Here is a 27718-nt window from a genome sequence, read left to right on the forward strand (position 1 = left end):
CAGTTGTTGAGTTTAAGTATTGAGTAGGATCAGGTGTGTAGAATATGGTTATGCAGTATATGTGCCTATATGTTAATAATAGGCATGCTAATAAGCAGCTAGTTAACAGTGAGATATGATTCCTATATTAGTTTCACCATTATTCTGTGATGAAAAGCTGAATTTTTTGCATCATTACTCCAGTCTTCAGTGTCACACGATCCTTCAGAAATCATCTAATAGCTAATTAAGTGCTTGACTTTTAATTGGCGCTCGATATTAATAATAGTACTTATTATTAATATTAATTATCATATTTTGCTGGTTACAGATTACGTACAAACTATGACACGTTGTTCTCTTGATCCTAAAAGAAAAGCATTTATTTAAAACATCCTCGCACAGTAAAAGTATTAATTTCTTAGAAACACTTCAGGCAAAATTTGCCCGTATATAGAAAGTGAATGGGATCCAATGGGTTTGTTTTGGACCCCACTGACTTTCACCGTGTGGGCTTGCAACCGTACGAGTGTGAAGAAATAATGACGGTTTTTTTCGTCACTTTCAGAATCATATCATAATGACATCCTGATTATTTGTGTATATGCGTGAATGTGACAAAACGTACACGGTGTTGACAAACGCTCTCTAAACGAACATTTAGTATGCACGCCCTCGGGGCCTCGCAATTACAAATTCACCCTTAAGGTCATGTTTCCATGGTAACAGTTCGCCCCATGGTGTGACAACTTCCCCTCCCACCCACGAGATTCTAAAACGCGAGTGAACTGACTCTGGATCAGCGGTTACGGGCAGGCTAGAAGACAAACTTATAGCCGTTTCTCGGCTCTTGACGTGTGCCCGTGACACATGCCTGACGTGAGACATGTTGCACATTGGCAGCTTGTGTTAAATAGGCTGTAAAAAGTGGCGCTGGTGGCCGAACTGTATTTTTGTGACTGCGAGTGTGGGTTTGTGTGTTTGAGTCAGTCCTTCTGCCTTGGGCTCTCAAGTCTTTATCTGTCCTACTTTTCACTCTTGTTCACTCTCAGGTGCGAGAGCGTGTTTGTGCGCTAAAGAGAGCTTTTTCGGACAAGCGAGCACCGAAGCGCTTTAATGTCTTTGTTTGACACGCGGCGCAATTAGAAGAACTTATTTAAGTGCATCACACCGACATGAAAAATTCATATACCCCCCACAAACATGAAGAGAGAGCTCTGATCCTCATTAAAACATATGTCTCAGGAGTGATCACTTTACCCAGGGTTCACCTGACACCCTTTAGGATGTGATCTGGTGTTATACGGTTGGATGCTCCTCATTAAATTTGGCTCTTTGGGAAGTATAAACAACAATGCATTACATGCTTGTGACTAACATGAGCCGGTTAGGTTGGGTGCTACATGTGACTCTCTCTTTCTTTCTCTCTCTCTCTCTCTCTCTCTCTATAGATGTTTATCATTGACTAAACACAGGCCAGACACACAATGCCTGCTAAAAATACTCTGACAGCTGTTAGAGTGGAGCCGAGCACAGCCGATGCCGCATCCACCAGTGACTGAGTGATTGTAGCTGGGAAATCAGTCAGCGTTCAGCCCCGTCTTTTAGCAGCCCATCAGAACAGGTACCTGAGCTTTTTATCAAAACACATGCACATGTGTACCTAGATGGAATGAGGGGGCGAAAACATTTATTTTCACAATACTGCACTTTTACGCAGAGGGAGGGAAAGCCAAACATGATCGAATGCGATAAGGTGCGTCTTTCGTGTATGAACATTTACCATAAGCAGTTTAAATGTGATATCTGTAACTAAAATATAGTAAACTATAGTAAAAAAGAACAACAACAACGACCAAAAAACTAAGTAAGGTTTCTTGAAAAAAAAAAATGTTTAAGAGAGTATAATAATATGTAAAAATTGAATAATAAAGCATAAATACATTTTTATTAAATGTTTAAGTATTTTATTATTATTATTATTACTATTATTACTATATTTTACTATATGAAAATGTTTAATCTTTCAAGCAGCTTAATCGACTTGTTTAAAAATATTTATTCATATATATATTTAATTTAATAAATTTTTAAAAAGTCAGCACGCCATAGGCTTGCTTGTTTTTTTAATTATTTACGTTAATTTGCATGCTTTGGTTCTGTCCCAAATTTTATGTACAATTACAATATTTCCACTTAAAATATACCAATATATTACAACCAAAATTAAGAAAACCCCAATGGTTTTGGTTTAAATATTTGTATCAAAAATTTTATTTACAGTTAAAGAAAAAATACAGTTAAAGAATATATTTAATAAATATTTTAACGTGGAATCATTTTATAAATAAATAAATAAACACAAATAAAAGCATGGCAAATTGTAGAATTGCATGATTGCAGCACTACACAGATATATTAATTTTAATCACTGCAAGCACATGCACTTTTTATAGGACTGACAAAAGTATGCCGTGAAAACCAAATAAAACGTGTTTGCCTCCATTCAAAGCATGGGAGCTGCAGCTGTGCTCGTGTGTGAGCATCAGGCCTCCTCGCTCACAAGTGTGATCACGTCCTATAGGCTGTGTGCGTTTCTCTTCATGCATGAGGAATGTGTTCAGGTCCGTCAAAGCCCCTCACGTCCAGCACGTTAGCAGAGGCCTGTCTCACATGACGGCGTTTTGTGGTTTGGTTGGGAGCGTTTGAGAAACGTTGCAGTAATGCTCGCTGCAGGTTAGTATTCAACACCCGATACCGCTCAGTAACATAGCAGTGTTCTTAAGAGGATCACGTGACGCTCGTGGTTAAATTTGATACGTTTCTGCTGTTTGAGCTCAGGTTAAAGATGCTGGTTACAGAAAGAAGATAATATCTACACACACACAAGAGAACCCGGATTTATACATTTTATCTCTCTCACACACACACACACACACACACACACACACACACACACACACACACACACACATAGGGTCAAAAAGTTCATGGTCTCTATATATGTGTGTGTGTATATATATATATATATATATATATATATATATATATATATATGTACATTAAAATAATGCTCATTTTATGAATTTTATTTTTGATTTTGGGCTTACTTTAAATAATGTAATTTTCTTTGAGAAAGGAACTGTGGGCTGTAGCACGTCGTCTCAACTATGCTCCTCTACAGAACTCATCTTTCTTGCTCGGTTTCTTTCTCTCGGTCTCATAAACCCTTATTAGAGAGAGAGAGTGCGTAGGCATTGGCTTTCTCTAGAAAAATACAAATGGGTGTCTGCTGTCTGAATGAAAGAATGTGCATTGTCCCCCCTTTATCACAGAGCGTCCCTCTCTCTCTCTCTCTCTCGTGATGGAAGGTAGGGATTAGCAGGAAAATGCTGTTGCCAGGGTAACTGAAGGCACCGGAGGGAGTGGTCTCCACGTTTGTTAAAGTGGACCTGGGAGAAAGTTTAGCACCAGCACGTGTGTGAGTGCATATAAACGGCTGCGGCTCTTCTAAATCCCACGGCTGTCTCGGGGAAGATAAAGGCCGATGGGAAAGTTCGTGTTCGCGTCTTTCGTGCCACGCTGCAGCAGGCGCAGAGCTCTGATTAAAGGCTCTGTTTGACTGGTTAGGAGAGGCCAGGGACGCTCCACTACAGGTTTCATCTGCAGCTTTTAATTGGATGCTGCCACAGATATGTAACAGTTGGGTGTTTGTCCTCTTGACACTCATTACATGCGGAGAGACGTTAAAATGTCAAAAGTTGTCAAAGTGAAAACAACTATATATATACATATACACACACAAACACATAATTACGATTTGGCTCAAAAGTGTATAATATATAAAGTGTAATATAAATAAAAAGAAACATTATTACTACATGTATTAATATAAAATTTAAAAAAATAATCATTTATTAAAAATAGGCATTATAAAAGAAAGAAAAGTGTTGTTTTGTTGATCAAATAAATAAATGAAATAAATAAAATGAGAAATGTTGCCTTGACAAATAACTAAGAACATTAAATAAAACACATGATAAAAAAAATACATTAAACACTAAATAGGAAAGCTAAATAAGCAAAAAAATAAAGCCAAAGCTAAAAGGTCAACTAAAATAAAATTTGAACTATACCAAATATCACAATGATTAGTATATTTTTAAATAATATAATTTTTTGTGCTGTTTCTCTATTAAACGTACAGCCACGTTTTCACTTTTGTTCCACTATAAATATTCGGGGAAAAAAATTAATAACCATAAAAAAATTAAATAATCCTTTTCCTCTCTCTCTTCAAATCAAGAGCAACTTGACTAAAAAATGTATATTTAAAATCTAAACTATAGCAAAAGCACAAAAATTAAAAATGAAGTGAAAAGAAATAAGCTAACTACAAAAAAGAACGTATAGAAATAATACTAAAATTCCACCACAGAAAATCAACAAAGAATTGAACAAACTGTTGCAACTAAGCCCAGTCTCCCTTCTCTCATCTCGCTCGCTCTGTCCAAATCCAGCGCAAATGAAGAGCCTTTCAGTGGCTCTTTTTGCAGTGAGTTATGCTCAGCAGATCGGACTGTAATTGCTCGGTGAAGAGTGAAGTTTGGGAGATGCATCATCCAGAGCTTGGCCTGAATATATGAACGCTGAGAGCATCACCATAAACAATAGGGCTATTATGATGATGATGATAGATCACGCACAGAGCAGCTCCGTCTGCTAAATAAACCGTGCTTGTAATGCTTTAGCATACATACACACACACACACACACACACACACAAATGCAAAACACGCTCTCAACCGCTGACAAGTGTGTCTGCTCGATATCTAAGGCAACCTGGGGTTTAAGAGGAGAAGAAACCCCAAAATCTGGTGAACAGAATGTGTTTACAGACTAGATCAAATAGACGCCCCTTCATTTTTTCATGTTTTTACCTTAAACATTATATAATATTAAGCTCTTTTTGCACTGATGCCAACACTATAGTTCATCTGATAGGAATAAATCTCATCTTTTGGTTCGCTTCCAAGAGAAAATCTAATTGGATCAAGCACCTTACATTTTTAACCATTTCATTTACTGCATTATTCAATATATACAGTAAACCATTGTTCAATTTCCAGAAAAAAACGCACACAGTGATCAAAAGGTAGTCATAATCACATCGTTCCATTGGCTCTCGACAGGTCTCGACCTTATACACATTCGCCAGAGTGATTGATGTGATGGGAAAAGCTCATCACGAAGGCTGTTTCACAATCATTACAAATGATTTTCTCTCACATGTGGAGAGTCAGCACTGTTGAGAAGCTCATAATGAAACGACTGCAGCAGGCTCACCTTTAGAAACACCGAGAAGATGGAGCTCAAGGATCAACATAAGTAATGTGAGTTTGCTGGAAGAGCTCCGTGCGGCATTGATTCGAACACTTTTCAAGGCCAGGTCCTGCCCAGACCTGGAAAATCACTATTTTCAGATGCTCTTGCTGTAAAACGTCATATAGGCGGCGCAGATGGAAAGGGAGAGAGTGAGCATAGCTTTAAGAGCGTGTCTGCCGAAGGGCAAAGGTATGGTAGTTAAAAAGGTACTTTTCACTTTACTTGTACATTATTTTTATTATTTTTTATGCCAAATGCATAAAAGTGAAATAAGAAAAATGAAACACGTTTAATATATTTTTTTTACATTTAAACATTTTACGCTAAATGCATAATTAAAAAAAAAACATGAAATGCATTAAGTCAGTATGTAAAAGTATTTTCTTTATTTCCATGCTACAAAATTAATGCAAAAATACAAGAAAATCTAAACAGACAAATCCTTTAAAATAATTACTGGAATACTAATATTCCTAAATAAATAAATTATTAGTTAATGTGTTTTTTAACAGTGACTTTAATTACTGTGGTCACCAAAAACAGTTGCTGCATCGGGGGAAAAATAAATAAAAATGATGCGTTAATTTAAACACAGACACACATAGGCTTAATTTGGCAGCAAATGATGAGCATCTTAAATGGTAATTTTTTTTTTATGGCGAGCTACGCCTTGAAGTTTGGAGAATGCTACACTCTGGTTGTGTTTGTTTGTATGTGGCCTCAGGGCGTGAAGAGATGGCAGCGAAACAGAGAGAGAGAGAGAGAGAGAGAGAGGGGATGAAGTGAATGTAATACAGAAGAAGTTAAGTGGTTTAGTAATGACTGAGGTCTGAAAGCCGATCGGACCCCGTCCAGAAAGCCCCCCAGGGATGTTTCTCCACTCCCCGGGCAAGGGTTAACATCTCCGGGCATCCTTCCAGAATCCCACCTCCCTCTTCACACGTTTTTCTGTCAGAGTCTTGGTGTGTCCAGACTGAAAGAATGAGAAATGTCATATCCCAGTGGTACACTCATCCGAGCCCCTCTCTACCTCGCTCTTCAGACGCACGCAGGAAGAAGAAAAAAAAGAGACGCAAGCTAAAGGTCACACACTCCTTCAGAGTTGCTCGCTCTCCACTTCTGAACACCTCAACTGTCTGCTCACTTCTGAAAGCTCATCTCGAGTGTGTGTGCCCCCGCGGCCGTTTGCTGCATTCAAATGAGAGGTGTTTTGGGCCGAGATTCAGTCCCGCTCGGCTGTATTCCATTCACGTTCGGGCGCGCTCTCGCCTTCAGCTGCTTACCTGCGACGCGCGCCACCAATAAATGGACCTGTACGTCGGTTTCAACATGCCCAAATTTGACACGCCACGCTTTCCAGAACAACCGAAGCCAATTTTCCCTGCTGTTAGTGACTAATAGAGCCTGCAAATAGAGCTTTCCACACTTCATATTGTTTTGACTGTTCAGAGCATTTCAGCTCAAAACATTGACATATCTGGTGTGACATTATAACAAACAAAACAAAAAAAAAAAAATCACATCTAATACATAAAAATGTAAAACAGTATGAAAGTTTTATATATATACACACACACACACATATATATATATATATATATATATATATATATATATATATATATATATATATATATATATATAAAAAGTAAAAATGTTACTTTTGCCAAATGCATCATGTAAAAATTTCAATATTTAAGTATGTGGTGTGATATTCCAGATAAAGAAAAAAAAATCCTGACTGTTTACGTAAAATAAAAGCAAAAAGTAGACGTATATACAGTAATATGTATATACAGTAAAAAAATGTATACTGTAAAAAATAAACATGTAAATGCTAAAATAGTATTTATGCTAAATGCATAACGATTAAAGAATGTGTATAAATGTAAAAAGGTAAATATGAAAGTGCAAAAACTCCAAAAAACTGTCAATATACCATACATTAAGCCAAATGTATAACATGGATATTTATTTATTTATTAAAAATGTTATGGTAAATTTCTGTGTAAAAATAAATAAATCAATGACAAACAAATATAAAGTCCAAAGCATAATATAAGCATAAAAACATATAAAAATTAAAATTAGCTAAAAGGTGAAAAAATACTACATTTCTTTCAATTCTAAAAGGAAATGAAAACAAAACAAAACAAAAACCTTTCCCCCATTTTTAACCAAAACCTAAATGTGCAAATAAATGTAGGTCTGTTTCAACATGCTCGAATTTAACACGCCACGCTTTCAAGAACAACTGAGGCCAATCGTCCCTGCTGTTAGTGACTAATATCGTTTCATATTGACTTCATATTGTTTTGACTGTTCAGAATCACAACATTTCAGCACAAAACACTGATGAATCTGGAGCAGCGTTCCAGATAAAGATTAATACCCATGACACATCTGTCGTTTATCTGCATGTGTACGTTTCAGAAGACGCCTCGTCTGGTTCCGGAGAGAAACGAGGGCTATAAGTCTTTAATCTAATTTCAGTGAGATTCATTAATCTGGCTGTCTTAAGGACCTGCGTCAGGAGAAAAGCGCTGAGTCGTGCCAAACGGTGCCCACCGATGTATTCATCACTTCCTGTGCCACATTACCCCAGTCATCAAACGTCGGGCTGGCCCATTTCCGCTCCGCTCCTCCTGTCCTTTAGAACTCATTACTCACATCTTTGCATACAGCAACGGGCTGTTTACTTGTCGTCAGCACTTCGCTGTGTGTGTGTGTGTGTGTGTGTGTATCGAGTGGGTTTATATCTACGATCGCTACGCTGTGACCGTGATCATAAATACTGATCAAGAGTAGTGTCATCATCTACCTGTCTCAACAGACTCTCTCTCTCTCTCTTTCTTCTCTCCTCATTTCCATCTCAGTCATATGATTTACAGAGACGCCTGGCTGTATTACATATTTCACTTCCCTTATTTTCACCTCATAAAACTCCAAACGGTGGAACAGCGGGGACAAACATGCACGTACACGCTCATGAAAGACCGGGCGGCAGCAAAGGCGTCAGTTATTGGGATTATTAATATTAAAAAATGGTACTGTGGAGAACCAACAGTCTTCGAAATAAGAAAAGTCTCCCATTGGCTAGACGGGTCTTAGGGGAATAAAAAAAAATTGAAATTCAATTTGATGCTACATTATGTTTTTCAGATTAAAATACTGGTTTTTGGTATCATCTGTTAACAAAGGAAAGATAAAGCCTCCCTAGGTCCCTTAAAGCAACAGTGTATGCATTGTTATCTGAAGAACTATGGCGCTATATTCTCCCATGGCATCATGGGAACTAAAAAAATAGGATTTAGCCTTTTATGAACCGAAGAGGTACAGAATCACTAAGTTTCTTCTATTGGCATCATGGGTAATGGAAAATATTCTCATTTGGCAACATGAGAAGAGAAAACACACTGATCACAAGGTAGGTAGGTACTACATGGGACTATTAAAATAGGTTCTGTATAATATGCATATGGTAGTATGAATGAAATGTGGACATACTGCATTTATCATGCTGTTACGCTAAATGCATAATTTAAAAAAAGTCAATATGTAAAAGTATTTTCTTCATTTCCATGCTAAAATTACATAAAATACTGCAATGTTGCCAGGGGAGGGAAAGTGACTGTTTTTGAGAATAAATGAAAATCTAAAGAGACAAATCCTTATGTATAGTAAATAATTACTGGAATACTAATATTCCTAGATAAATTAATTAAATAGTTAATGCGTTTTTTTTTGTGACTTTAATTACTATGGTCACCAAAAACAGTTGCTGCTTCGGGGGAAAAAACTAAACGATTCGTTCAAAAGGGTCTACATTAGCACCTGTTTCAGAGAAGGGTCTAATCCAGACCAACAGGAAGTGCGAGTGACGGAACTGCATGTTGATTGGCTGAACACATGCCACATGAAAAGCCAGCTCACATACTAACTCCACAAACAGTGATAGATGGACCGATGCCTCCATTATCAAGGTGTTGTTATTCAAGGCCCTGCTTAAATGATTTTCCTGTCTTTCCCAGGTCTAGAAAAGCACTTTAAATATCGGGCTTGCTCATAAACCCGCAGGGCACTAAAATATACGATGGATAATTCAAGGCAACTCCTCAAAATAATTCCATGTTTAAAGTTATATGAGATTTAACTGCATTTTAACTCAGCGTAATACATTTTAAATGAACCAGAAATAAGCTGATTTGAACAATCTGATTCTAATTAAAAATTTAAGGCAGCGACTGAACTTAAGTTTTTAATTTTAAGTAGGCAAATTCTTTTCACGCTAGCATCGCGGGAGCTATAGGTCTTTCTTATTGACTTTAAAAATCCTTTTCGGCATCTATATTTTTTAGAGTGTACAGAAAAACACTCAGCCAAGCACAAATTATACCTTCTGCCAGTCTCTGCCTCTCTATCACTCCTTTCTGCTCTTTTTCCCTTCCATTCATTTCAGGTGATATTTGCCTTGGCCCTCTCTGTCATGTAACAGTAACGACTTGAAATTAGACTCGAATGAAGATTTAGCTCTCTCAGAGAACCGTAAATCCAGTCTAAGCTTTCCAGGAGGAACGGCGAGTGAAGAGTGACAGTGTTGAAATATCCGTTCGCTCTCTCCGCTCATCCTTTTCTATGCCTCATCTCCAGCAAAGGATGAGAAGAGTGCACGACATTTAAATAAGTCATCCGGTGCTGATCACCGAGACCGCTCTAAATCCATTATAAAACCATTACATCAACCTCTCCTGACGACACACAGGCACGCGCGCCCATGACTTCATTTTTCTCACTTCTTTTGACACCTCCGTCACCATTCTGCGCACTCTTACAATCGTCATACCGCTATCTGGTTAGAATTTAAACTTTTCACTTTATTCCAGGCCTTTGAAGTTGATTTCCTGCAGTGACTGCAAATAAAGAGAGATCTAAAACTTTTATATCCCCTGCATCAACTCCCTCAGAGTGCCGATGTAAAACACGCTCGGCTAATTAGTAAATGAGGTAATAACGAACATGACCATTTAGGGAATACTGAGATAGATGCAAGAGGGATCGGGTATGAATAATTCCTATTCTTAAATTGTTTTCAAACAGACCTTTTATGATGAACTTATTTATAAGCTAATTTATTTTTCTCTCTTAACTATGCGTGTTTGTACTGTTTATCGCATTTTGGTATTATTATTTGTAAGAGAAAAGAGAAAATGCTTTAAAAAAACTACCTTCATCAACATCCTTATACATTGTATTCATCTATAATTTATATATATATAAGAGTAAGATATATGAGAGTGTGATTTATGTCATTAATGATAAAAGCGCACCGTTCTTATCCGACACAGATTTCTTTCTCATCAGTGGATAGTTCTTCACTGAAATGTGGCTATTCTAAACACAATTCTGTACACAAATGAAGTTGAAATAGTGCTTACAGATGGCTTCAACAGAAGCATATACAACCCATTAAGAATCTCAGAACACACAGTAGCTTTTTCTTGAAAGGTTTCCACAGTACTATTAAAATGTGTTCCTCTACGGGCAAAATAAATGGGATTTTTACTTCCGGAACCCAACAGTTGGGCTCTGTTTGAAACAGATCCAGCACATTTAAATAAACAGGAACCAAAATTGCTCTCAAAGACACAACGCCAATGTTGGGCAGCCAATTCTGGGAAAAGCCAATTCTTCTAATTAAAATTACAGCTATGGTTTTCATCTGCAGGTTCACACAGAAACTTGATTCTGCTTGTCATCCAAAGCGCTTTTTATTCTTTTTCTGCTGATTTCTGGGGACTGCAGCTCTTAGATTCCTCCTGTTTCTCGCGGTGGCTTTCATGTCACCCTGCGTTTCAGTCTGCTGGTTTTTGATCTAAAAGCTGGAGTGCGTTTATGTGTGCGAGGGGTGCGCAGCAACACTCTGAAAACGTATTTATCTTTGTGTAATGGTACTTCATTGATATTCACAGCCGGCTGTGGATCAATGATCCCTGGCAGACTTGCTATTATTTCATTTCTTGTATCTAAAAGGCGTATCGAGGATTCAGCTAAATTGTTTTGAGCCCGTTTTGGCTGAGTCGTCACAAAGGCACTGTGTGGGCTAAGGCACTGAAGTACAGATATCTACACACACACACATCAGTATTCACACTATGGCACAAACCCTGAGCCAATAACAGCAGCTATGATCTCTCCCTCTGCCAATGCGAAGCTACAACCATCCACTAGCAGCCAATCAGAATGGACCAGGTGTAAGAGAATGGGACCTTTACTTCACATGAATCACAGCTCCTGCTAACTGTAAATGAACATATAAGACAGCCAATATTAGCTCCAAAAGAGGTGATGAGGGTCAGGTCAGAGCAAATGCTTTCAGATTTTTATTTCAAGTCTAAAATATGATTTGATACTTCTAAATCAATGGCTTTCTGTCTTTTTCGTAGGTTACATTAATACACTAGTTTTTGCCTTTTTTCATTATCATTATTAAATCACATGTTCAACAGATTCTTTTAAAAACTCTGCCAATTTGAGAATGCTGATTAAATCACAAATGAAACAAGTGAATCCCTGAATCATCAATTCAAATTATTAATAAAAAAAAAATGTAATTGATTCAATAGAGAATGAATAAAGTAACCGTTTTTTTGAGTGAGTCATTGAATCATTCATTGCACCGATTTGTTTGAAAACACTGATTAAGCCAAATTTAACAAGTACGTTCAATTACTGAATCGTAAACCTGGATTGCAACAAAAACAGCCTCGCTCGTGTGACACTGTGTATTTATATCAATATCTAATTTATATTATTATTATTATTATTTGAATTTAATCTAATAATACTACTAAAGACCATTACCATAATTAAATTTAAAAAATATATGGATTATAGTATTTAAATTAAAAATGAACAAATATATACAGTTTTAATTGTTGCATCGTCCCTGGGAGCCGGGTTAAGCACTGTTAATGAGAGCATAACGTTAAAAATATAGGTTGTTAGGTCAAATATGAAATAGGCAGATGTGACTACTTTTCCCCAATGGTTGGATGAGCTCCCAGTGAGAGCATCAAAGACAAGTACTGTTCCCTCAGATCACAGCAGTGACTCTCTCTCTCTATGCATTTGATAGACATCATAGAGACCAGCACAAAATTCAACCAGTACTATTTAGTTCCCTACATTGTGAGCACTGAGGGCAGCGAGCGCGCATAATGCATTAGCCTGCAAATAAAAAGCAGATTCAATTCAAGAGACTCACGCGCACGTTGCTTCCCAATGCGGATGTCATTTATTATCAAGACTGATGCTTCTGAGAACGATGCGTAAAAACCAAAACACAGATTTTCTCGGTGAAAGCATCGAACTTTCTAATTAGGCTGATGTTTACTACATACTCGCACACGCACAGTTTAATTACTGAACTCTCATGAACGGTACTCTAAAAGTTTGCCGATTTATTCTTGAGAAAAAGTGCTGTTCTACTAAAACAGAGCAGAGTGTGGGTGAACGTTTGCAACAACAAGAAGAAAAAAAATCCTGTGAAGGTGATTCGTGCATGTGCGCGTATGATAATTAGCTTACAGAGCGATCGTCCTGCCGGGAGACACTATCAAGGCCGGACAGACGGAGAGTTTGCTGAATGTCAGACAGTGAGGAGAATGGCAGCGATGTTTAAAACATGAGTCCGCACTTCCTGTTTTCGCTCGCCATCTCGTATTAGAGAGCACAACCTGTCCTCGCATGTTTAGAAACACATCCCGTGATTCAAGGTTTCGATGAGAATTGACCACCTCTGCCGACCACACACTCTCTCTTTTTGACTGGCAGTTCATTACTGCACATTTCCTGTAAGTGCAGGTGTGTGTATTTGGCTTCGGAGGTGTGTGCAAGAAGAGTGATTGCGGATTGTCTGGGGAAGCAGAGAGAGGACAGTCGATGGTAAATAGATTCTGTGTTTTCCAATGATGTGTCACAGTGACATGTAACACTCTAAATGCCACCCTCCTCCCTCTCTCTCCGTCGCTCTCTTATTACAGTCGTTCTGTCCACATCGACCTCAGCTGTCCATCTTTACCGGCTTACCTACACTGGAAGGACGACACTACAGTACGAGACACCCGAAACAGTTAACGAGAGCGTCACATTCAATGACCTAGATAGCCACGGCTGCTACGAACATCTAATTTCTCTATATACACCAAAAAACAGGATTAAATTTTAGCTTGATTTTTAGGTGACAGTGTCCACCAGATTGTTTCAGTGCTAAATAAATTACGCGGCCTGCTAGATTGGACTTAAATAAGCAATTCCAGAAGCAATCCGAAGCCTTCTCGCTTTCAAAATAATTTAAATAATAGCTGACGCATCAAATGCTTCACTAACAGAATTTCTAGAGACACATTTAGTTGAATAATTCACATCTCCGATTGGCTGTTCTGAGGCATCATTCTAAGGCGGCATGCGATTGGTCAGTAAGGTCAATCTCACATTGGGAAGAAATATTTCTGAACACCAGGAACGCCTTACTAGAAGTATCTTAAAATGAACATTCCTTTGGCATACTACAACTTTAAACCTTAAAATGAAAAAGGTTACAGCAAGTATTTGTTCAAAATAATGCATGTGTGTGCTACGTTTGCATGTGAAAAAGGATGTAGGGTGTGCTTAAAGTACAGGACTCTGTAATGCTGTAATGTAATGAGACCTGTAGGTTTACCAATAGAGCTTGTATTTCTCTGAACCCAGTCACCTGAGAAGTTTTCCTGCGTGCGCTTTCCCACTTCTAAAATTATCTGCAGGGAAGGATATAAAACACTCTTTGAGTATGTTTTTTTATGCTTATTCATAGGAATGATCCAGGTTCAAAACAAGTTAATTATCACCGCTGTAAAAGGGTCCCTCGTTTTCTTATGCGACTGCACAGGTAAAAACTTGTAATATATATCTTTTCTATATATATAAAGAGTTAACATGTAAAAACCACTAAAAGCCATTGTGGTTAAAAATGAGATAGTGATACTGACTGAATGCTCAACATAGTACATGTTCGTCAAGTAAATGCCAGTCTCAAGCCATTACGAAGAGACAGTACTTACATAGTACTTATACAGTATGTAAGGGTACAACCATAAGCCCGTCAAAATCAAGTGAAAGCAGTCAACCTGGCAACCTTTCGATGACATGTGCTAGTATACTAGAAAAAAGACTGTTGACATAATAAAACACCCGCAGGAGATACATTAGTAAGGCAAAAGCAGTTGTTCATCTATCTTTAACTGTTACGTCACAGCTAAAATAAACATTTATAAACTTTAAATCTCAAATAACACACATTTAATGAAAAAATAAACATATCTAAACTCTAGGAATGCCTGATTAGACTTGCCCGGTATTAATGTAAACACAGTTTTTGCAGATTCTAACACGGCAGAATCTCAAATTGGACCCAGAACATTGCTTTAAGGCAGACAAGCAAGTCTAAATTGGGAAATGTTTGGGATTTATGCATTAGCACTGCTGACTTTTCAGTCTGAGAGCGCTCCAATTTAAGCAGAAAAATTGATTGCGCCTTAAAGCAAAGAAAATGAACAGAAGAAAAATGGGGAAAATAAGGCGGGGGTAAGGAAAAGGGAGACAGGTGTGTCATAAGCTGTGTAATGGCCTATTCAAGTGTTTGTATCCCAACCATAAAATCAGTGTGTCCCCTAGTGTTCTGCCTGACTTGAAGCAGTTACATGGCATCCTCCCACCGATTCACCCCATTTGAGTGCAAATCGCAAGGACCAACAAACGGCCTCCCTGCCTCCCTGCTTCAAATTCACACTGACAGGAAAAATCAGATGCAAGTGATCTGTTCAGAATGGACTTTACAGCATCTGCATAGTGCAGGAAGATAACTGCCTGATAACATAACACAATGAACGAAAAACACAAACTCCAAACAGACAAGCAACTTTCACCCTGATCCAGCGGTACACTCGAGAAAAGATCAAGTCAGTATTCAAAGGTCAGTTAAGATAATACATGTTTTTAAATAGCACAATTTAATAACAGGATGCAGAAATGCATGACAGATTAACATTTAAAAACTAAACATTTAAGGAAAGCATCTTTGTGACTGTATCTCAAACTCAACATTAAATTAATAGCTTACTGCACCTTTGGTACTGGTAGGTTTTGTCACAAAAATCTGTTGTAAAAACCGTTATCTTAAAAGCATTGGCAAGAAGGAGTTAAAAACAAACCAATCAGGATGTCTTTACATTGAATGTCAAGTCAAGTGACCATTCTTTATATAGCGCTTATTACAATGCAGATTGTGTCAGAACAGCATTAAATTATTAAGCTAACACACATATCTAAATTGTCTACATTTTTGACACACTGTACTATACGGCTACCAAATGGAAAGTATGCTAATGCAATGTAAATAAATAAATAGTAATAAATGTATTTCACTTGAATTAGTATTGAGCAACCTTCTTCAGCGTCCTTGCACAGTGGTTTTAGTATTAGACAGCACTTCTCACATCATCTTCAGGAATACCAGAAATCTAATCATTTACAATATATCATCCTACAAAGTTATTAAATTTGTTGGATTGCATGAGAAGATTTTATGAAAATGGTTCACAAACAGTGTAAAGGGAGCTAACTGAGAAACACACACACAGGTGTGGATACTGCAGACTCATTGATTTCCAGTTTGTCTTTCTGCATGCTACGAGCATGTTGTGAGCTGTTAAAGGCTGCTTTCAGATCAACGTTAGCAGGTCATCTCTCCTGTACCTAGTGAGGCTTAATCAATGGACACTGACAAAAAGCCAACTCCAGACTGATGGTCATCTCTCCTGCTGTCTTTAAACACAATTCAGAGGAGCTGTAATGAAGACACGTCCGTCTACCACAGGAGATCTCCATATGAAAGGCCAGATTTGTATTCACTACCCTACTTCACTCTGTTTCTGCTATTTATGCGCCTCTTGTACGGTATTAGCAGGCTTTAGCAAAACACTCCAGCTCCCTTTTGAATTTCAGCCAATTCATTATTATTTTCATCCAAAACACACACATAGTCTATACTTGCTCGCTCTCCTTCAATACAGAGGATCAAATCATTACATTCATCCAAGACTTCTCAAGGTGTCTTCGTGATTTTTTCAATTATTTTATTAAAAAGAATTACTCAGCTTTGGGGTGTAAAAATACAAGAGAGTGAGTGTGGGCTAGAATGTAACGAGAAAAAGCAAGCACTACGCAGATGAATGCATTAATTTAATTAGTCTAGAGCAGACCAGAGCACTGCGCAGGAAACACAAACACACAGGGCAAAATAATCGGAAATAGCTGGAGTCCACAATCTTAATTGCACACATATCAAATCAGTCATGACCTGGAAAAGATAACGGACGCATGGAACGACAGGAGAAGAGCTGTGGAAAAGGGAAGAATTTTATGATTGTGCTTCTTATTGACAGATTAATGAAATGAGGTTGATCTAGCAAATGTAGGGGATCAAGACAGTGTATGTATCCTTCTACAGTGTAAGTACTGACTGGCACAGAAGAGTGATATAAAAGTGTGTGGTGAGCTTCTTTTGATGTATCAAAATTGACTGCAAATCCTTTTCCTATTTTGCACCCAACTCTGGAACAATCTACCTATCATTGTTTGGGAGGCAGACACACTCTGTCAGTTTAAATCTAGATTTAAGACCCATCTCTTTAACCTGGCTTACATATAAGGATTGTTAGGCTACATTAATTAGATCAACCAGAACCAGGAACGCTCTCCACAACACACAATGTACTCATTACATTGCAAAAAGAATGGCATCTACTCTAATGTTAATCTGTTCCTTTCCTATTCTGTTACTCAGTTCGTATCCAGATCAGATGGTGAATCAGCACCAAGAGATGACCTTCATTGGAGACCAAAACACCTAGATGAGCTCTGCGGACAGATCACAGGAACCAGACACACACACACACACACACACACACACACACACACACACACACACACAGTCCTTTACTCAACCTGACATGGTGTGACATTTGAATTGAGCTAGAAATTAAGTGCTGGTTCGTCTGGCCAGAGGAAAATTGGTCCCCAACTGAGTCTGTTTTTTCCCAAGTTTTTTTTTTCATTCTGTCACGGATGGGGTTTTGGCTTCTTGCCACTGTCACCTCTGGCTTGCTTAGTTGGGGACACAGACTATCTCTGCATTTAATAAAAATAAAGACTATAATCATATATGTCATTATACATTACTGTAAATATCACTCTATTCTCCTATTTGATACAGTTCAGTGCATTGACACAATCTGTATTGTTAAAAGCACTATATAAATAAAAGTGATTGATTGATTGATTGATCAAAAGTTTTTATACAGTCATATATATTCTTCATTCAGTTCGTGCTGTGATTAAAGTGCTCCTATTATGGATTTTTGGAAATGTTCTAAATGAATGAAAACATCCTGCAAAGTTTTACATTTGAAAGCAAAAATAGCAGCTTTCCCATTAACGCTATACACAAACCAGCACTGCGCTCACAAATGCTGCTTTAAGCTTTATCACGAGTTACAGGTGGGATTAAATGAAAATGTGACTACTTGGACCAATCATTGCAGATTAATCATAAAGCGAATCATTTGGGCAAATCAAAAAACCTAATATGAACCTTTCATTAACAGAAAAGGACACTTTAAGCAAAAGCAAGAGATTAAAACTAAATTGTGATCCCAAAGGTATACCGTGTCAAATATGAACTATCAAAAAATGAGTTGAAGAGGTTAAAAAGAGTCTTAACCAGGGGTTTAAAATACAGAGCATGACAAAAGCATCTAGCAAAAAAGCGTGGGAATCAGGAACGGATGGTAAAAGTTATAGTGATCGTTAATCCCCTTTATCTGAATGTGATGTTATCTAAATATAGACCTGAGCTTATTCCAGAATCTCAATCCTGGATCCCATTCAACAGAACATTAATCATCTTGTGGAAAAAGTCTATACTTTTGAAGATTTACATTTCACTCCCTCTCATAATTTTCGTCATTTCGAGCAGCCGCTGAACAAGGGTGTGTTTTGATTTTTACTGTTATGATGTTTCGATTTTCAGTGTTTTGTGCCAAGATGTGTGTGCGTGAGAGATTTAAAGTGCTTAAACCTCCCAATGCCAGCACCATTACTGCTACCACTGCTTTTTTTTCCTAGACAGGCCAAGTAATTAAAAACCCAAATGAAAAAAAACACATACTTAATTGGAAAAGGAGGAGGAAGAAAGCCCTCTGTCAGTTTCATTCAACTGATTAAAGGCAGCCGTCTGAGGAGTGCATGCTCCACTTGCAACACATTTTTTATGGTGTTTGAACCATCACAGAGAGGGCAAATGTATCCTGAACGAAAGAAGAGAGAAGAAGCGACTTAGAAAGTAGAATAAAAGAAGGGGTGAAGAAGTAAAAGGATGGTAGGAAAGGAGGAAGACATAGGACGAGAGTTAAGGAGAGAGACGCTAGTCCAATTAGCCTCTCGGTGTGGAGTAATAGCGCGAGTATGAAATGGATGGATGAATAGAGTTAGCGCCTCTACAGCAACACCACAGGGGTTATTCCACATGACAAAGAGCCTTTAATTACCTCATTCTCAGCTCTTTATTTCCCTGTGGCTGTGCCACTGTGTAAATCTTTCAAATACAGCTTTTCTCTTGTGCTCCTATTTGGGCCATGAAACATGTCATGTACATCTGTGGAACAAAAAGTATTGGTCAAAACACTAATTTTTTCTCCTCTGGAACCATTATATAAAATACTTATTACCTTGGTGGAATGTGGCAATCATAAACCAGACCAGACCAGACCATTGCGCAAAAATGTGGGCCCATAAAATAGAGGATTTTTTATTTATTTTATTTTTTCCATAACATCAAACGACAGTTCACGCCTAAAGGGTTTAAAGGTACTGTTAACCTCAAAATAGAACTTATTTCCTGCAAAAAACAATATGACAGATGTCTTGTTCGTACAGTGCCGTGTCAGTGGGGTTAAATGAGGTTGTTCAAAGTCATGGGGTTTAAGAGATTTGCGTAAATGATGACAGAATTTTATGTTGAACAGTCCCTTTAATCAGCCCGGCACAGGGGACACACTTGAGTGGCCTGGGATCATCAATAATAAACCTGCATCAGTGCATTTCTCCAGAGCAGTGCTCTTGCTTTGCAATGCCTGTTAAAGGTGCTCTAATGAGGGTAACCCCACACCGCAATGCTCTTTCAGACACAATAATGAGTCCCTTTCACATGTTGTACCAAGCCCTGACCTTACTACAACCCTGCTGGCATGACCCTTTGAAGGAAACAACCTGAAAACCACACTAAAGCCTCTTCGGTCATGCACTATGAACTTCTGATCTTTTCTCTTAGAAGAAATTAAGCCTATTGCTTAACCTACGGTGACCACAATGAATATCGAAGATTAATCCAGCAAATCCCTGTCCTGTGTGGCATGTCCCGTGGAGGGGATACATAGCCAGTGGGCGTTGAAGCCTCTGGCCTTAACTGACCCTGATGCGTGGTGACTTCCGAGAGTTTAATAGACTGTCTATGTTACTCCATCAATCTCTTTACAACCCATCCCTAGGACTCTTTATGTGCCTTCATAACCCCGCAGGAGAAGATGAAGCAGCGTGAGAGGACGAAAAAGGATTGGAGATTGGAGAATGAACCGAGAGAAGTGCATTTCAGTGAAAAGAATGATGGGTATTGTAGAGGATCACGGGGGCATTTCATTTACAAGACATTCTCATTGTACCCGAGTGCTTTAAAGCTGATGTATTTACCCCTCTTCACCTTTCTCTCTCTCCCTCCCGCTCATATCTGCATGTCTTCAGCTCTGACAGCTGCTCACTTAATAGATCCCGTTTGACAGTGCATAAGCCAATTAAAATGCTGCTGATTTAATTGAGCTGGGCAAAATCAGCCTATGCCAGAAAATGAGTCCATTAAAGAAGCGATAGGGGCCAGTGAAGCGGAGGCCATTCGTGCTGTGAACCAAAGTCACATCCTGTCCCTTGCCTCCTCCCTCCATGCCCCACGCATTCCCATTTGGGGAGAACAGGACTCTGTGAGGGCTAAATGTTGACGCAGAATTACAAGCAAGTGCGGAGTCAATGGATGGATTTGTTCAGCGGCTTTGCAGAAGGGTTTTATGGGCCAGAGTCCAGCAGACTTTACCTGTAGTCCCAATTAAACACACCTGAAGTTTTTAAGGAACACTGGAAAACTTTCAGGCAGGTGTATCAGAGCTAAACTCTGCATGAAAATTATCCTCCAGAACTGAACAACCCTGGTTTTAAGATATGCCATGGTCAGGACTGTACATCAGTTGAAATTCTTGGGGAAACATGACATATTGTGAAATAAATCACTTTGGAACTTCTTAGCCACGTTTAAAAGAACATCCATTTTTGTTTTCAGCATCATGATATTATGCCAATTGGGAGATAACTGGCATATCTTACACCTCCAGGCAGAAAAGTTCTATTCATCCTTTAAGCAGAAGAAGAGATAAAAGAAGCCACTTCATCCGGATCAAAATGAGACCAAGATGAGCAGCAGTCCCTGGTGCGTATACCCATAACTTTTGGGGCTAAAACTGGTTGAAGCATTCAGGTATCTTACACAGAGTTCTGCGCGATACAGGCTATCTTTATGGATAATTAAAATTCTCGATCATTCTCATGCAGACAGATTGAAGGCGCCTGAGGGTTGAGTATAATCTAGCAAGCGTAAATTTCTCTCACATTAATGCAGGCTTTTATCTCCGTAAAACCTTGCTGATAGGCGCAATGTTCTCAAACTTCAATTGCTCATTGGCGAAGGAACATCACGAGGGCTTCATTACTAGTGATCCAAACCCAACAGCAGGTTCACATAATCTAAAACAGCCACCTCGTGTAAATCCCTCCCATTGCTCTCAAAGCCGTGGATTCATCCCTGTCATCTAGTCTGGGAAATGAAGCATTAAAAAGTGATGCATACATTTAGAGAACCAGGCTCTTGTTCAATCAGAACAGGCAAAGTCGTTTAGCGATGCCTGGACTGGCCACTCAAGTGTGTGTTTAAGGAGAAATAGAAAGGGAATGAGATTTCAGACATGACAAGGGGGTAATGGATGAGCTCGACAAGTAAAGGACAATGAGATCTCAAACATAAGAGGCAAAGTTCCTCCTAACCCCACTGTCTCTTGAAGTTAAACTATGTGACATCTACAATGTGTAACTTTTCTTTCAGATCATAATGTAGCCACTCAAACATGAAATGGTCTCAAGACACGGCCCGATTTCACATCCCAAGCTTTGGCTATTGCTTGTCACAGGGTGAACTTGACTTTACCAGGTCAGATCACTGCTGTAGCGACTGCCCCCCTGCGTGCTCCTCTTGATGGGCTCACTGAGGCAATGCAATAAAATCTGAAATGAGGAACAGCATGCCTGCCTGCAGAGAGAGGAGATGAGTATATGGGCCGCATCACTGAAGCCCTGCAGCTGTGGGTCTGTTTGGAAGACATAGTTCATAACCAGCTGGCTCCGACAAGTCATCATCTTTTCCTAACATACAGACACACACATAGAGCGCTCCCAACACCGAGCCGGTGTGGAGCGTTTTGCCATAATTTCATTTTCTCATTGATGTCATCCGATTTGACAGGCAAGAAACGGCAGGACACAAATTGCACACAATAAGATGTGCCGATACGCTCTCAAACGAAACTCTCTCTTTCTCTCACTCACACCGCATCTCTTTATTTCCCCCTTTCGCTCCTGCTGTCTCCAAACCTCATATTTTCTTTATAGAACAATGCAGACCTGACAAGAAAGTAGAAAGAGAATGGGAATGATTCAGACTCTTTATATATCACAAGGACATCCACTACCTATCGTTCCACAGCACTGACAACCTCATTTTCTTATTATTAAAGGTTCATGGCATCTTCATGACATTTCTTGTGTCAAAGACAGCATTAGGCACATTCAGTACATCAAATCAAACTTATAAAAAGAAGCAGACACATTCTGTGAGGCACACATTGTTGAACTACAGCATAAAAAAACCAATTTAAAACTAAAAAACTCCAAAACCGAATGTCTCCCAAACACATTTACTTTTGAAATGTGCATCATATCAGCCAGGCGCAGGCGTCAGATTGACACTCACAGAGCAAGTTATGACACACTCGGAGTAATGCACTTCAAAGGCGTGCCGATCAAAGAGCGGGATGTGTACTGGAGCATGGGGCTTGATTAATCCCCTCGAGTGTGACTCAGGACCGTGTCGGCCCGCTAGCAAAGAACCGGTCGTCTCCCGAGCAGCAGAGTGCAGCCATGGGGTGACTGTAACATGCGGCGGACAGATTCAGCACCATGGAGAGCGCCCGCTCTGAGCAGGTGGGAGGCTCGGGGAAGCCATGCTGAGGTGTCGAGTGATGGGATTAATGAATGAATAACACATCAATAAAAAATGCATTATTGTAATCGCCTTCAGTGCCTAACGTCGCATGAATCAGCCATGTTTCTGTGTGAAAATTACAACATTGTGCCAAAGGTGCTTTGAGATGGTTATAAACAAGCAAGGCTTACAAAGAAAGGAAGGGTCTACGCTCAAACTGATTTTGGTGAGGTGTCACATGACAGAAGCACACTCTCTTCTTTACAGCGATTAAAGATGTCAAAGGTATAACAAAGATATAACTCTGAAAAAAAAGACTCAAAGCATTGATACTGGAAGTACCACAGTCAGCCGAATGATCTACACTGCCATCGCTTTAAAGTTTATACTCACTGGTGTAGTCAAGCGTAACATTTTGTTTAACATTGCAGCAATTATTATGAATATTTTATCAATAAATTATTGCATATTATAAAAAATGTTTAAACTGCGATAGATACATTATGTTTATATTTTATATAAGGATGCAAGTCATTTAAACCAAACATTGCAGAAATAAAGTTAAATGAAATAGTTTTGATAGGTTTTGTCTTTTCAAGCAATGAGACAGTCATGGATAGCCAAAAAGAGAAAGAGAGAGAGAGAGGAGAGAGGGGGAGTCTATTTCTTTGATTTATATCACTTTTATTGATCTCCCCCTGCCCTTGATGTATTCTATCTCCGCCAGCTCTCAACTTTTCGGGACGCGTTGGTGTTAAAGGGCTGCTTTGAAGCAGTCCTGACAGCAGATCATACGCGCAAGCTCATTCAGTAAGTTTGCGCAGCACAACAACATCGACTCACCCCAGCGTTGTCATGGTGACGATGGTGTACCAGAACGCCGCCGGAATGCTGGTGAACTTGCTGGCGGAGGAGCCCTTCTCTGCGTAGAACATGACGGTGGCGAAGATGATGATGGCCATGGTGAGAGAGAAGAGCAGGAAGCCCAGCTCGGACGCGCAGCTCTTGAGCGTGTACCCCAGGATGCGCAGTCCCGCGGAGTGCCGCGAAAATTTGAAAATCCGAAAGACCCTGAAGACCCTGAGGGTGACGAAGGCCCCGCTCACGTCCTCGTTGTCCGTCATGACCAGGCCGATGTAATAAGGCATGATGGCCACCACATCGATGATGCTCATGACGCTTTTGACGAACTTGTACCTGCTGGGCGCGGCGATCAGACGCAGCAGGTACTCGACGGTGAAGATCATGACGCAGGCCGTATCCAAACAGAAGAACGCGAGGGCGTAGCGCTCTCCGCACGAGATCTCCCTCGCCCGGTTCGGTCCGCTGCCGCACGGGACCGTCTCCACCACGTTGGCCATAACGGAGACGGCGATGAAAAAGCCCGTGACGTAATAAAACACCAGAGCCATGGTGCTGGTGTGCGGGTTCTCAAACGCGCGCCACATGGTCTCGCGGAATGACATATCCGGCAACACCATATCGTTGTTGTTGTCGTTCTCCTCATCGTCTTGAATCCTTTCCGCGTTCTCCCTCCTGCGATCTTTGTACTCCTCATAACAGCAGTCGCCTATTATCTCAGGAATGATGCCAAAGAAGGCCAGCTCCTCGTCATAGGCGGAGATGCACTCGTGGCGAGGATAGTGCAGCTTCCCGGTTCGGTAGAAGTTAAGGATGTGCCTAAAAATGTCCGGGTCGCGGTCGAAAAAGTACTCGTTGGTCTCCTCGTGGAAGAAGAAATCGCGCTCTGTGCTTCCCAGTAAGGTGTCGGGGTACCTCTCCAAAGTATTCCGCCAAGTTTGAAACCTAGTGCCGCTGACGTTCAAGATGATCAGGCCGTCCTGACCTCGCCTCTTGTCCCGCGGAGGCGGCGGCATCGGGGCGCTCGCCACGGGCATCCATCCTATGGCCGCGGCGCGCGCGAACGGTAGCCACGCGGCGACTCCGGCTGCCATGCTGACCCAATGTGCGCGACCCGGTGCGACTGAAGCAGGTTTTGCGCTCACAAATCCGCCGCGCGCAGAAAGGACATCTGGAGAGACACAAAGCGCAATGACTTGATGTTTAAACTTCAACGAAGGCTTTTGCTCACGTGCGGGAGAACACTGCTCAGTGGGTCGTGTTATTTATCAAGATCAAAGCATTCGAATGGCAAGGAGGAATTACAGTGAGCGTAGAAATGAATGGTGGTGTATGTAGTATGCATGCGTAAAAACGGCTTTTCGTTCAAACACAATTGGCTAAGGACGCACCGCATCTATTTTTTACAGTCTTACCTATTGCTCAAGAGCAAGGGAATAACTTACCTCCTCATAAATGGATTTTTATGCAAAAGTGCAGGTTTTTACACACAGCTCATCTGTTATAGTCCACTTTGAATAGCTGTTCCGTTACGCACAAATAGGTATCCGAAACGCGCACACGGAGGTTTTCTGGAGCAAAATGCAACAAGTTTAGAAGTCAGGTAGAGGATCCACGTTGTCCAAGGGCATCCTTTTTATCGTCCACAGTTTCTGTGCTTGACACTGACGCTCTTGGAGAAAACTGTCACAGTGGTCGTTTCATAGGAAGAGAAGACCACCCTGAGCGCGTACGGTGTTTCAAAAGCAGAAAACGCCACTTTCCTATCCGCTTCTTTTAACTGTAATCCAATGACCAGAGAGCTGTCTCGCAAGGTCTGCATGCGACCCGAGTGAACAAGTGAACCCGCAACAAATGATTCGCTGGAAGTTGCTTCAGCCGCTACCGACGGAGATCTGTGAGTCTGCGGTGGAGCCCAAGTTGCTTCTGCTCACGGCGCATTGGAGGCGTGTCACGTGCTACGGGCATTGGTTAACACATATGAATGTAACGCAGCCTGTGTGAATGGTGCATAATAGGGAAGTGTTACGGTGAAATGTTTATTTGCAGCGTTTTCTGTTGCAGCTAAATGAAACGTCCTATATCGCTCCCTGCGTGAAGTTACTCGTCGGCGTCTGAATTCATTATTAATCAAAGTTTGGCTGGATTTCAGTGAAGTGCTGAACCCTGAGCTGAGAGACTGGGGGAGAAGCTTTGCGGCTATTTTCACGTCTCGGGTTATCGATTCAGGCATTCGGCGCTGATAGATGTGCAGGGGTGGAAGCCGCTAGATGGAGACAGTTTTCAGAGGCGAAGGGAGATCAGACCTGTGAAAGCGAATGGATTCGAGTCATGTGAAGGTCTCTTACTGTGACAAACACAATCAGAAAGCACTAAATGCGATTATCTGTGTTGCAACTCTCTATACATGGGTCAATGACAAATAAGGATGGCTAAAAAAGGAGATATGCGCCACATGGCAAGTTCTTTATGTTGGTTACGTCGGCTATATATATATATATATATATATATATATATATAGCCGTGCCAATTTTATCAGGAACTGCGTTAATCCACACTAAGGTCGATCTGAAACATTTTAAACAGCTGTAATGATAATCTAATAGATTTAATCATATTTATTTGTCAAAAAAAAAAAATCACATTTCTGATAACACCCCAGTCGGCGCGGCTGCTGACAAAATCGACTTCGCCAAAAACGGATTCAAACGAGTGAACCAAAACAGCTGCGGCAGCTCAGAGCGCCATGCGTGTTTGTGCGCGCGTCCTCGTGATGAATTTCCTGGCGCAGGGCCTCCCTCTTCTCTACTGCTTCCAAATTAGTCACGTAGACGTATCACAGATTAACTGTTGGGAGAGAATAAAAGAGAGTTTTGATCTCAAAGACTTGCAGTTTTTCCCCCCTCTTCAGCACCACGGACAGCGACCAGCCACAGTTGCTCTGCCGCGTTATTGATTTTGGGCGACGCGATACAAGTGCTTATGGCCGATTTCCATTATGTTTGAGATTTTCTTTCTGTCTCTTCCGTATCATTAAACTGCTTAAAACGCAGAACCGTATTGATACTCTCCACCTTCTATACTCTTTTCTGCATTCAAAGAATGTACATTCTATTCAAACTTTGTTCTTCGTTTCAAATTGCAGCCTAATAGAATAAAAATTGGTTGGAAAATTGAACTTTGACAATCCCCTCGTTCAAAATAATTGTAATATTTGCATACTGGTTTGAGATTGGTCTTCTTTCTTACAAGTCTTATGTGTTTGACACTTCCCAAGAACACGGTGAACTTTGGTGTAGCATTGGGAAAAAATAAAGGCAATGAATAAAGCAAACCAATGCACAAATCTGATGTTTTTTTTATAAGATTATTTAAATAATAAAAGTATTTGAATACATAAAGTACTGTAGAAGATGCAAAAACACTTTTATTACAACACTGAATATCATAATCATATTTAATAAAATTGTAAAATAAAGTGTGTATCATAGTAGTAAAATTATCTGTAATTTTCTTGCACACACATATACAAATATATACATACACCCCTTTAAAAAAAAAAAATTATATATATATATATATATATATATATATATATATATATATATATAGATTAATTTAGGCCCAATTAAAAGCTGCTACGTTTAATTATTCTGTCTTATATAGACTTTTATAGTTACATCATATATGCACATCCTATATAAAATAAATAGGAAATAAATTGGTCCATCATAAAAACTACAACCTTCTGGGGCTGACAAGGAAGCTTTTCGCTCTCCATCAAAATGCCTGCGATACAGCATTTCAATTACACAGCAAAGCTTGCAAGGCAGCGAAAGAAAAGTTATATTTCCTTTAGGAAAAGCAAATCTACTTTAGGAATGTCACGGGCAACCCACACTCGCCTTCACACAAAACCAGACCATGTTAAACTTAATTCATTTCCAAAGCAAACAGGATTCCCTCATTTGAGCATTCTGTAACCGTGACCACGCACTATGTTTGAAACAGAATGAACCAGAATAGTAGTGTTCAGCACCA

At 39.7% G+C, this 27718-nt stretch overlaps 1 protein-coding gene across 2 annotated transcripts in view; it reads right to left on the reverse strand.

Annotated features, from left to right (window-relative positions):
* The window catches only part of kcnd2 (potassium voltage-gated channel, Shal-related subfamily, member 2), a 106885-nt gene extending 80705 nt beyond the window's left edge, over positions 1-26180 (reverse strand). The window contains exons 1-2 of one of the 2 annotated variants that reach the window (XM_043237766.1): positions 25123-26180; positions 23660-24848 (exon numbers count right to left, since the gene is read on the reverse strand). In XM_043237766.1, the coding sequence (XP_043093701.1) occupies positions 23660-24771 (1112 nt within the window). In that variant the 5' untranslated portion in view covers positions 24772-24848; positions 25123-26180. The remainder of the gene's footprint in view (positions 1-23659; positions 24849-25122) is intronic. The other variant, XM_043237767.1, reaches the window with a different exon arrangement.
* Positions 26181-27718: the final 1538 nt, after the last annotated feature.

Source organism: Puntigrus tetrazona, chromosome 4 (genome assembly GCF_018831695.1).
Source record: "Puntigrus tetrazona isolate hp1 chromosome 4, ASM1883169v1, whole genome shotgun sequence".
NCBI classification, from domain to species: domain Eukaryota; kingdom Metazoa; phylum Chordata; class Actinopteri; order Cypriniformes; family Cyprinidae; genus Puntigrus; species Puntigrus tetrazona.